The 12006-nt window shown below is 71.5% G+C and overlaps 2 protein-coding genes across 2 annotated transcripts in view; one reads left to right on the top strand and one right to left on the bottom strand.

Annotated features, from left to right (window-relative positions):
• RXRA (retinoid X receptor alpha) overlaps positions 1 to 7182 on the bottom strand; it is a 71568-nt gene extending 64386 nt beyond the window's left edge. The window contains exon 1 of the mRNA XM_062207285.1: positions 7079 to 7182. Coding sequence (XP_062063269.1) covers positions 7079 to 7106 — 28 coding nt within the window. The 5' untranslated portion in view covers positions 7107 to 7182. The remainder of the gene's footprint in view (positions 1 to 7078) is intronic.
• The window catches only part of COL5A1 (collagen type V alpha 1 chain), a 65553-nt gene continuing 60668 nt past the window's right edge, over positions 7122 to 12006 (top strand). The window contains exons 1-3 of the mRNA XM_062208416.1: positions 7122 to 7250; positions 10222 to 10323; positions 10637 to 10785. Of these exons, the coding sequence (XP_062064400.1) occupies positions 7122 to 7250; positions 10222 to 10323; positions 10637 to 10785 (380 nt within the window). The remainder of the gene's footprint in view (positions 7251 to 10221; positions 10324 to 10636; positions 10786 to 12006) is intronic.

Here is a 12006-nt window from a genome sequence, read left to right as displayed (position 1 = left end):
GGCTGCGGGCCTGCCTTCCCACCGCCGCCTCGCCCCTTCCTTCCCCTTCACCAACGTGGAACCTGACGTTGAGTGAGAGGCAGAAGTGGGTGCTCCACGGCACAGCGTCCGTCCGAGTGGCAGCGGGAGCCGGCAGCCCACTGCCCTGGGCCTGGCGTCCAGCACGGGCGCGGAGCCCACCGCTGCTGGGCCTGTCGGGCGCGAGGCTCCGGGGTGCCAGCCATGCAAGAAGGCGGACCCCACCGGGACGGCACGCTGGTGCCCTGACCTTTGGCCCAGAGTGACAGAGAAGGGAGAAGAGGCAGGCCAGCTCCCCCGCCCCGGCCTCGCCCACAGAGGCCTGGCACCCAATGACAGAGGCGCCCGCCGCCCCGCCTCTCCTCGACCTTGATCTTGGGCTGAAAGTCCGGGAGCAGGGGTGGGGTGGGGTGGGGGAGGCGCCGCCTCCCGCGGACTCTGGTCCCACTCAGCGTTCAGGCAGCGGCTTCCGGCAGACAACACCCAGCCCGGCCCGCGGCAGAGGAGGCAGGGACCCCCCCCCATAAGGGCCACTCACCCCATGAGCCAGTGCCCTGAGCTGGGCTGACGGCATGGGTCGCGCTCCAGGTCAGGGCCTTTGGTGCCCGGGGAAGGAGGAGGGACACCAGCCAGGCCATAAGGGACGGCCCGGGGAGCAGCCAGGCTGGGCACGGCCAGGTGGAGGCCAAGCATGCTCCCGGCCTCTGCCCCTCACAGGGCCCACCCGTCCCACACCCGCTGACCACGCCCAGGCGACACGGTCCCCCACCCAGACACTCACACCCCATCAGAGCAGACCCCCGGCACCTTCCAAGGAAGACCCTGTACCCACGGCTGGAGCCAGACCTCCCTGGAATAGGTCCACTTGGCCCCCCTGCCTTGTACCTCGGTTCCCTTCCCACTCAACAACTCCTACGCATCCCTCAAAACCCACGCACAACACCACCTCCTCTGCGAAGCTCCCAGGACTTCCCACGATCTGCAGGCCGGAGCAAGCCCGGGCAGTGAGGCAGCCGCCTGACGTTGGGCGGGGAGCCGGGCGGGGGTCGTGCAGGACCCCAGGCAGCGGAGGTCGGCGCCCAGGGAGAGAAGGGGGTGGCCTGGCCTCGGCGGCAGCGGGCACAGGACTGCCCCCACTGCCCCTCCACTGTTAAGGCCCACTAAGTGTCTGTTCCAACGCTCCCAGTCCACGCGGCTGGGCTGACCACATGCCCGCCCCGCCCCCCCCCCGGACTCTGGACCTCCCCCCAGCCCACTGTCTCCCACAGCCGGGGCGGGGTGGAGGAGGGCAGAGCCGCTTCCTCGGTGCCTGTCCCCAGCTGTGGCCCAGCCAGCCAGACACCAGCCCCTCAGGACCAAGCTAAGTGGCAGCAGGGAAAGGGGAGTGGCCTCGGGGTGCCAGCGGGCCCCAGAGAAGCCCAGGCCAGCGAGGGGAGGGGACCCAGTCGGGGCCACACGGCAAGCCGGTAGGAGAGCCTGGGCTGCACCCCTGCACGGCCTCAGCAGGGCAGGCCTGGGGGGCGTGGCCGCCTGAGCTACTCTGAGCCATGGGGGTCAGGGGTCGTGCACCCATGGACCCCAGAGTTTGCCTCTGGAGCCCAGAACTGGCCCTGCCCGACCCCCCATCCTCAGGCTCACACGGCCCCGGCTCCAGCCACGGTCAATGACCACGGTGGGGGGAGGAGGGCGCACGCCACCCCACGCGGCTCAACAGGCCGAACCGCCAGGCAGGGCCTCGGGCGCCAGGCTGGGCGCACCCCAGGGGACAGCCCCCTCCCCCCGGCCCCTGTATGAACAAACACGAGGCCAGTAGAGGTGACAGCGGGGTCTGAGCCCGGCAGCCCGGCACGCGGACCCACGCCACAGCACCACCCGGCACTCTCTCCGCGCACAGAAGAAGGGTGGGCACAAGGACCCCCGGGGGCTCTGGCCGGGAGGACAGGGGCAGAGGGAGCTCCCCGGGGGGGGGGGGGTGCTCGGAAGGGGTCTGGACAGGGCGCCTGGGAGGCCTCCCTGCGCACCTGGCTGTCACCGCTTGACCTCTGCCCGGGGCCAGTTCGGACACTTAAGCTAAATTGGTCAATTACGGGACACTTAGCTCCCTCCCTGGGGCTTCGCAGCCGCCCCGGGTTCTGGGCGGCGGCACCAGGAAGCCTGTTGAATCAGTAACCTCATTACAGCTGGGCTCCAAACCCGGCGGCTTTGAACTCCACGGGGCTTATCCACGGCCGGTGCTGCAGGATTTCACACCGCCTGGCCCGGGCCCAGCTCCCCTCCCCGCCCCTCCCCAGTCCCGACTCACGGCAGCCTGAGCCCGTGCCCTGGGGAAACTGAGGCCCAGCGGGAAACACTGCTGTCAGGCCCTCAGGCCAGGGCTCCCTGTGTGCCCTCCCCCAGAGGCCACGCGGTCTCGGGCAAGGAGACCCCACAACGCCCGGCCCCGAGGTCCAGCCCCAGCACAGCCCTCTGGGCCCCTGCCATCCAGGGTTCTGGGCCTGGGCTTGGCCCTCCTGGCCCCCCGGACCGCACCCTGTTCTGCCGCCCATCTCGGAGCGCCCCAGGCCTCGAGCTCGCTCAGCGGCGGGGGAGGGGGCACCTCACCCCAGGACAGACCTAAGGAGCAAAGGTCAGAAAGGGAGGACCGCAGGGAGGTGGCCGGGGGTGTGCCTGGGAGGGCACAGGCAGAGGAGCCAGGGGACCCCCAGGAAACCACTGGAGCCCCCAGCCCAGGCTGCTGCCGCTCCTGGGGGTCCCGAGGACCCCCTGGAAGCAGCCCTCACCCTCGGCACCCCGGAAGCCTAACTCCAGCCAGGAATGCCACCACGCCCGAGTCTCCGGAGGCCCCTTCCTGGCCTCACCTCCTCACACGTCCCCGCCCCCTCCAGACCACCGCTGTCCTGGCACCGGGTGCCCACCCGAGACCACACTCCTCCCTCCCCCGGGGTGGCAGGGCCCAGCCGGCAGGTGGAAGACAGGCACAGGAAGGGTGCACGGGGACTGTGCAGTGTGGCCGTCCACGTGCACATGTGTGCTGAGGACAGGAGCCCCAGAGACGGCGGAGTCCCTGCCCTGGGGGCCACGTGTGGCCAAACCCTCCCAGTCCCCCGGCCGGCTCCCGGCGGCCTTCTCCAGCCAACGGGGACCCCGGGTGGGGAGCGAGAGCCTTTGACGGCAGGAGAGGCCACAAGTACAGCGCCAGGGGACAGGGCTGGGACGACCGGACCGCAGCCCTGGGCCCGCGTCACCAAACAGGACGCCGAGACCCTGACGGGGACCGGCGGGCAGGCGGCTCCTGAGGATGCCACGGTGGGGAGGGGGCGCAGCAGGAGCTGGGGGGTGGGCAGGGGCCCCAGGAAGCTCAGCCCATCTACCCTGGCCTGGGGCACCAATCTGCCCAGGGGCAAAACAGCCGGGTGCAAAGGGCAACAGACCGTCCCCTACCCCACCCCCACCCCAGCTGGGAGGCCGGCCCCTCAGAGACGCTACCACGGGGTCCCACGAGGCACCCACCGGATGGAGCGACTGGCAACGCGCCGGGAAGCAGGGATCCCAGGAGAGAGCCAGGGAGTCTCCTCCTTCTCCCCTCCACGGCACCCCCCCCCCAGGCCTGCCGGGTGCGTGCACGCGGGCAGGGCCTGCAGCCGCTGCCTCCCTCTCCCGCCACGGCTCGGGCCGTCGGACTCCACCGCGCGCTGCCCCATCTCACGCTCGCTCAGCTGCTGAGCTAGACAATTGCCTCCCAACTCCAGGGTGCAATCCGCCGTCTGCGAGGCGCTGGGGCAAGACCGCGGCCGGCCGAGCAGCTCACGGGCGCGGCTGGGTGTGCGCCGCGGTCTCCCGCTCACCGCCTCCTCGGGCTCCAGGGAGGGCCCTCGCGTGGAGCCGGAGCGAGGGCCACCTCTGTGTCCGCCGAGGCCCCCTTTTCCCGCCTGCTCCCCCACGCTTGCACGCTCGGCCACATCGGAGGGTCTCGCTCTGACACTGGAGACCGGGCGTCGCCCGGACCCAGGCTGCAGGCGCAGAGGACCTGACTATGGGTCTCGGCTCCAAAGGGGGTGATGTTCCCCACGACAGAAGCCCGGAGGAGCCCAAGGCCGGGTGGCGCTCCCAGCTGTGTCTGTCCTTTAGGGCCCACACAAGGCGGGCTTTCCTGGGGACGTCCCCTGACTGTTCTCGGGGGGCCCCTGTCCCGTCCCCTCTGCGGCCCAGAAAAGGAGGGAATGGGAGGCGGAGAGGAAGGGAGGGTGAGAGACGGACGGCGCTCGGACACCACAAACGCTGCTGGTCGTAGACGGGGTGCCCCCCGATCGGACAGCGGCCCCCACCAGTCACCGGCCAGCGGCCAATCCCCGTGCAAATAAACCAGCGAATGGGACTCCCCCAGGCTGGGGAAGATAAACCGGCCCAGCGCGGGAGGGGCAGGCCTCGGCTTGCAAGGCCCCGGCCCAGCGACGGGCCCGGCCCTGAGCCAGCTGGGAGACCCCTGCCCCGTGTCTCCGGGGACAGCTGAGCTGGGTGTAGGACCCCTCCTCTCCAGAGGACCAGGCCTCGCTCGGCACTCTGGACCCCAGCCCTGAGACATTCAAACTGCGCCAAGACCCAGGTCACGGGCGGAGGCAGCCCCCGGGCAGGGCTCGCTGGCCCTGGGTGGACACTGAAGACCCCACCTCGCCTACCCACACACACACACACACCGCCTCGGCCACCCTCTCCCGACACCACGGCCCCCGGGGCAGACGGCGGGCATGCCGCAACCAAGCCCCCCCCGGCTCCGGCTCCGAGGGGACGGGCCACGGCCTGTGCAGCAGACGGCCCTGAAAGACAGGCACAGCTGGAAGTGCTGGCAGAGCCGGAGCCGGCCACGGCTGCCGCCCACGTGACCGGCGCTGCTGGCTCCACTCTGCACCCACACCTCCAAAGGCCTCGGGGCCCCGCAGCCTGAGACCGGGAGGCGGGAGACTGGTGGGGTGGTGGTCCCCTGTCCCCCGCCTCCGGGCAGAGGGGTCGGGGCTGTACGCCCGGGCCCACGCACAGCAGCCGGCTACAGAGTGGCATGCCCGACAAGGCAGTGGCCACGGCCACGGCCACGGCCACAGCCACGGCCAGGCTGGCATCTGTCTGCGGGCTGTCGTTCTCACCCCGAAACTTTCTCAGGTCAACAAACACAGTCCCCCCCACCCCGGAGTCTACGAAAACAAACACCCCCACGGCCCCCCGCGGCCGGGAGCTGCCTGGCCAAGCCCGAGCCGCACTCCAAGCCCAGCCCCCGTGGGTCCACGTGACCCTGGTATTTTGGGAGGCGGGGGAATGCGCTCTATTTTGGGTCCCAAGGGCTCCGATGTTACCAGAAGCCCCCCGCGGGGCTCCATGCTCCCCCTGGGCCTAGGGCCGCCCTGGACAGTGGTCAGGGAGCCCACGCCTTTGCTTCGGGCCACCAGGTCCCCCAGGGGAAAGTGACCACCGGCAGCCAACAGGGCCTGGCATGCTCTGAGACCCTCGGACCCCGCAGGCTCGGGCCTCGAGCCCCCAACAGGCACGGGAGCCAGGCCAGCCCCGGGCAGCAGGGCCGGGGAGCAGGGGCGACCATCCTCCCAGTCCTACCAAGCCCGAGAAAGGGACAGCGCCTGACCCAGCCCAGGGGGGCAGCCCAGCCTCCCGGGCAGCGCCGGGTCCGGCCCCGGTGGCCAGCAGGGCCCTCTGACACCCACCCCCCGCGAGGGATTAGGCTCTGTTGACAAAAGGGCTTAGGCAAGTAGCCGCTTAAATGGACCTTCAGCTGCACGGCACTTCAGCCAGCCACAAGCTTAGAAAAAAATAAAATGTGATCAGAGCCCAGGACTCGCCACCCGGCCTGGGGCGCGGGCCACCTGGGAGGCCCCGGCTGGGTCCAGCCAGAGAGCCGCTGCTCCGGGAGCGCCAGCCCGGGGTCTCCCCCGTGGGGGGCCAGCAGGGGGGGGGGGTCCCAGCCTTGCCCCTTCCTGGCCCTCCGGGGACACAGCCACCCCTCTGCCCTCCTGTTCCCCTGTGCCAACTCCAAGGACCGGCCCTCTCCCTCCGGGTGGTACGGTTTGAGTTGGGGCTGAGGGTCTGGCACCCTCTGGGGGAGCCTGGTGTTGTGTGTGTGTGTGTGCACATGCGGGTGCAGAAGCCGGCAGCCCACACAGGAGCCCCGGCCAGCGCCACGCCAGGCCCCGCAGTGGGGAGTCTCACCCGGCTCGGCGGCATCGGCCCCACGCACCAGCACCCACGGGCCGAGAGCCACAGCTCCAAGCCACGGGGCCCCTCCAGGCCAGCAACACCGGCGAGGGGCCGCCCAGAGGCGGGACCCCAGGGCGCACGGGGCTGGGGCACTCCGGCTTGGATCTGACAAACTTGGAAGCCCCTCTGGGGGCACCCTGGGCTGCAGGGGTGGGGAGGGGTCCGCGTGGGGGGGTCCATTCATACTTAACTTGGCACAAACCCCTCACCCAGCCTGGCTGCCTGGCTGCCGTCCCCAACACCAAATTCTCACCCTCCCTGGAGCTCATCCGGAAATCTCCCCCCAACCCGTGTCCCCGGGGAAGGCCCCTGGCTGGGGGCAGGGTGTGTGTCCCAACCGGGCGCCCCCTCCTCCGGACCTGGAGTTGGCGGGGGTCCGCAGCCCTGAGCTGCGCGCAGGACAGCGGGGCGAGGCCCGCAGAGCCGGGCCGGCCCCCTCCGCCCCAGCGCAGGGCCAGGCCCGGGCGACGGGACCCGGGCGCCTCCCGGGACGGGGCCTGCCCAGGCTCGGCGTCCCGTCCAGCGGCCCCGGCGGTGGCCGCCCGCCCGGGCCTGGCCGCTCCGGGCCGTCCCGAGGCGCGCGGGCGGCACGCAACTTGCTCCTCCCGCCCGGCTCGGAGGCGCGGGGCTCCCGGGCGGCCGGGGGCGCAGGGCGGAGGACCCCCACCCGCGCGCGCGCCGCCGCCGCCGCCGCCCCCCGCCCGCCCGGCCCGGGAAGTTGCCGCGGGCCCACCCCCGCCCCGGGCCCGGCGCCCCAACTCCCGGCGCGGCCCGGCCGCGGGCCCGCGGCGCCAGCACTCACCGAGCGGCAGGAAGTGTTTGGTGTCCATGTCGGCCACTAACTCATGCCCGGCCGGCGGGCGGCGGCGGCGGCCCGGGCGGCCGGCCGGGCCCGGGCGCGGGGAGGCGGCGGCGGCGGCGGCGGCGCGCGGAGGCCGCGGCGCGGCGAGTTGTTGCAAAAGTCGCCCAACAATGTAAACTACTTGTGCGCGCGCCCGCCGCCGCGCGCCCGCCGCCGCGCGCGCCCGCGCCCCGCTCCGGCCGCGGCGCTGCGGCGGGGGGGCGGCGGGGGGCCCGCGACGGGCGCGGACTCGGCGCAGCGCCGCCGCCCGCGCCCCCCGCCCGGCCCGCCCCGCCGGTGCGCGCCCCCGCCCGCGCCCCCGCCCGCGCCCGCCGCCGCGCCCCGCGCCCCGCGCCCGCCCCGCCGCCGCCGCGAGTTGCGAGCGCCGCGCAAACTTCCAAGTTTGCCTCGGCCGAGGGTTCCCGGGAGCCGCGAGCCGGCGGCGCGGGCGCGCGCGGGGGCGGGCGCAGAATTCCCTCCCCGCCTGCCAAAAAAAAAAAAGAAACCGCACGGCCCGGCTGGCGGAGGCGGCGGAGGCGGCGGGGCGCGGGGCCCGGCGGCCCGGCCATTGTCTGCGGTGGCCGCACAAAGAGGCCGCCCCGGGGAAACTGAGGCCGGCCGGGGGCGGGGTGGGGGGGCCAGGCCTGCGGACGCCCCCGCCCCGCCCCGCCGCGGACCCGGGCCCAGCCCGGACCCTGGCTCAAGGGCGCCCGGCTGGCCGTGCGCCCCGGGAGGTGGACGCCGGGTGGCCGCGGCTATTTTTAACGCCGTGGGCACTGCGCTGCCCAGGCTTTGAAATCCGTGATTTGTTTGTTTGCTGGAAAACGAAAGGACGGGCGCTGCTGCTGGATTCGGGCTCGGCCTGGGGCTCCGCGCACTGGCAGGACGGCGGTGGCCCCGTGTGCGTGGCCGGCGGGGCGGCCGCTGTGGCCACCTGGCCTCACTTCCCTCCTCTGTGAAGTGGGACGACAGCAGGACCCTCCCTGAATGTAGGCAGCCAGGAGCTGCTCCCAGGAGACCCTGCCCCACCCCCGCCTCCAGCGCAGGCCCCGGACAGGCAGGGTGGTGGCCCTAGGTGGCCGGCGCCGTCCCGGCTCCTCGTCCCTCTCCCGGGCCCGTGTCCAGAGGGCAGCCTGCTCCTGCCTGAGCGTCGTCCATCCGTCACGGCAAACCTACTGCCCCCTCTCCTGGCGCGAGGCCAGGGCTGGGGCACTGACTGGTGCCATGCCAGCCACGAGCCAGACCCTGTCCCTGGGCCCTCGGTGCACACACGGCCAGGAAGAGGAGCCCCAGGCCCAAGAGAGCGGCTCCTTCCATGAGGGTGGCAGAGCCCCCGTGGCCAGTGGGCGCCCGGATGCCGGGAGCGACGCCCGGGTGGAGCAGGTCACTCCGCTCCCTGTGCACCCAGGGCCTGGCTGCCCTCGGTTCCTCTGGGCCGCCAGAGCTGCCGGCGTGCACAGCTGGGGGCAGCGACCCAGCCCAGGGACAGGGGAAGGACGGGCCAGGGGGGGAGCACAGCCACAGCCTCCGCGCACCCGAGTCACAGAGACGATGCTGGGTGGGGCGTGGGCCGCTGGGACTGGGCAGGCAGAGGGCAGGTGGTCCGGACAGAGACCCAGGGCAGGGGACCCAGCACCCAGCACGCTGCTTCTCGGCTGGGTTTTGTAGGAGGGAGGTGTTGGGAGGCCCGGGGGGCCGGCCGCCGGTGGCTGCCTGGCCGCGAGCTGCTTCCTGGAAGGCTGCCTGGCACTCCGGACTCCCCTCCCCGCAGCCTCACCGAATGCGGGGCCACGCGGGAGTGCCAGGGGCTGTGGGAGACAGGAAGGCGTGGGGTTCCCCCTCGAGACGGCTCAGAAGCACTCCCCAGCCCCTGGCTGCAACCGGGTCCGGGCCCTGCAGCCTGCAGCGGTGAGCCGGGCCCAGCCTCCTGGCCATGGTGCTGGAGGGAGGCCCCGGCACAAACACGCCGGCTCTTGTTGGCGCCGCCGCCGCCAGGGGCTGGTGGCGGAAAGGACCCCACGCGAAGCCTCCCGCTCTCGACAGCCAGGTCCGAGCCGCCATGGAAAAACACCGCCCCCCGCCCCCGCCCCGCTGCCTGTGCTCTGCGGCCAAAAATATTTTTATAGTAATATCCATCCTCGGAGCCGCGGCCTGAGAGGGCTCTGTGTTTTGTTTTGGGTTTGGGTTTTTTTAAAGAAACGTCCCCGAATGGCGCGGGCCCGGCCCGCCTCGGCCCGGTAAACAGTCCCGGCCGCACTGGGGGGGGAGTGCTTCGGGCTGGGCACCCCGAGGCCGGCGTCTGGGCAGACGGCTCCTGGCGGTTCCTAGGACACTGCGGGGGGGATGGGGCGTGGGCTCTTCCGGTGCCTTCACCCTCCCACCCCCCAAGCTGGTAACTCCAGGGACCTCTCGGCCATGGGCCTGGTGGTCTTCGGACAGCCCTGTGCCTGCCAGGCATTGGCAGAGTGGGGAAGGGAAGCCCCCAGGGCCCCTGGAGGGGGCGGAGGCGGAGGATCCTGTTACCAGAAACCCAAGGAGCTGCGAGCTGGCTTGGACCCCCCAGGGGCCTGGAGTGACACCTAAGAGGCCAGGGCTTGGGGGCAGCTCCAGGTCAGAGCTAGGGGCTGCGTGCAGGGCCCCCGAGGCGCCCCAGCAGAGGCCAGGCCGTTCTCAGCAACCAGGGAGGAGGACGCGGGGTCCCGAGGCGCCGGCTCCACTGCCCACAGCCAGGCCACGTCGCCTCCCACGCCGCGGCCCTGCACAGCCGGGGACAGCAGCAGTGACAGCCGCCTGCTCACATGGCGACTCCAGCACCGTGGTCGCCAGACCCAGGGCCAGGGTGGTGGTGGCCAGAACCCTCGGACAAGCACCCCCGGGGCCCCCGCCTCCCCCACTCCCTGCTTCTCAGCACGGCGGGCGGGCAGGGGTCCCAGGCGAGAGCAGGCCCGGACTGCAGCGTGCCGGGGGCCCCCTCGGTCCCCTCTGAACCTCAGCTGCCTCTAAGCGGCCACAGGGGGCCAGCTTTGGGCACAGGACAGGGAGGTGGCTGAGGCCCGGCTCCCGGTCCCCAACCCCGCTGGGCCCTGCCCGGCTTCCTTCTCCAGGCGCTGCAGATCCCACCCACCCGGCGGGACCGTAGTCGCTTATCAGGGGCGTTTATCATTGACGGGCGCGCCGTAAATCTGCCTGTGTTCACACGCGTGGACGTAAGAGTTGGGTGGCTGTGCAGGAGGAGCCCGGGCCCGGCCCCCGGCGGAGCCCGCCTGCCCGTGAAGATAACAGGCCATGATTCATGCTGTGTGTTTGACAGACGTGCTACGCGCCGTAATCGTCTGTTGGGATTAGAAATATCTGTGGGTCCCGGCCCTGCACCAGCGGTTGGAGCGTTGTGTCTGTGGCGGCCGCGGCCCGGGCAGCCGTTACTGCCGGCGGCCGGGAGAGCAGCAGTGGCACAGGCCCCCGGGGGTGCCCACTGCGCACTCCCAGGCCCCCTCCCGCCCCCTGCCCCGCGCCATCCAGGAGGGCCTGGCTGGGCTCCAGGCTGCAGCTCGGGGCCGGACCGGCTCCGGGAGCCCCGAGGTAGCCGCGGCCCCGAGGCCGCCCTCTCGCTGGCTGGCCTGGCCCCCGCCCCCACCGGACACTCCCAGCCTGGCTGCGCTCGGGACAAAGTCCGAGCTCCAGAGCAGAGCTCACCGGGCACCCCCGGCCGCCCTGCCTGCGTCACCTGCCTCTGCCTCCACCCAGCCCCACCCACGGCCACCGCCCGGGCCAGCACGCGGGGCGGCGCCTCCACCCCCGCCTGGAGCCCGACACAGCTTACCCTCCCCCACCCTGCCACCAACGCAGGCACATAGACGGGCACACGCACGCACACGCACACACGCTCTCACACACACGCTCACATGGGCACACGCACAAACACGCTCTCACACACACGCTCACATGGGCACACGCACACACACGCTCTCACACTGGCACACACACGCACACACAGGCACACGCTCACACACACGCACATGCTCTCACACCGGCACACACACACTCACACATGCAAGCTCTCACACGGGCACACACACACATGCAAGCTCTCACACGGGCACACACACATGCACGCTCTCACACGGGCACACGGGCACACGCTCACACACGCACACACTCACAATGCTCTCACACAGGCACACACACATGCACGCTCTCACGGGCACACACACGCACACGCACACACACACTCTCACACAGGCAGACACACATGCACACGGTCACACACATGCTCTGACACAGGCACGTGGTCCCAGGGCTCACACGCGCTCTCACACATGCTGCCACACAGCCACACATGCTGTGACACATGTGCTCGCCACACATGCTGTGACACATGTGCTCACACAGACATGCACACACCTGTACGCATGTGCACAGGCAAGGCACATGCACGTGGGAGCCCCTGCACAGGTGGGCACACAATGCCCAGGCTGGGGCTCCCCCTGCAGCCCTGTGTGTCCCCTGAGCCCCTCGCTCCCCCACTGGGCTGGGAAGGCCCCTTGGGGGTGGAAGCAGGTTAACCCCTGCCTGGGACACCCACACCCAGGTCGGGGTTCGAGGCCTGGCGCCTCGTTTCCGATCCAGCTCCGGCAGGCGCTGGCCCAGTACTCGGGTCCCTGCACCACCCCGTGGGAGGCCGGGCTGGAGTCCTGGCGCTCCTGGCCCGGCCCTGGCCCTCTGGTGCATTTGTGGGGTGAACAGGGGCTGGAACCCCTCACTCTTGTGCATTTCAAGTTCATGAATCAATAAACATTCAACCAGACCCCCGAGAGGGGGAGGCGGGTTTGAGGGCCCTGGGGTGGGGCTCGACCACAGTTCACAGCTGCTGCTCGTGGACCCCCGCTGTG

The sequence above is a fragment of the Lepus europaeus genome, chromosome 12, assembly GCF_033115175.1.
Source record: "Lepus europaeus isolate LE1 chromosome 12, mLepTim1.pri, whole genome shotgun sequence".
NCBI classification, from domain to species: Eukaryota; Metazoa; Chordata; class Mammalia; order Lagomorpha; family Leporidae; genus Lepus; species Lepus europaeus.
The sequence above is the reverse complement of the archived record's forward strand: the minus strand, read 5'-3'. Positions and strand labels throughout refer to the sequence as shown.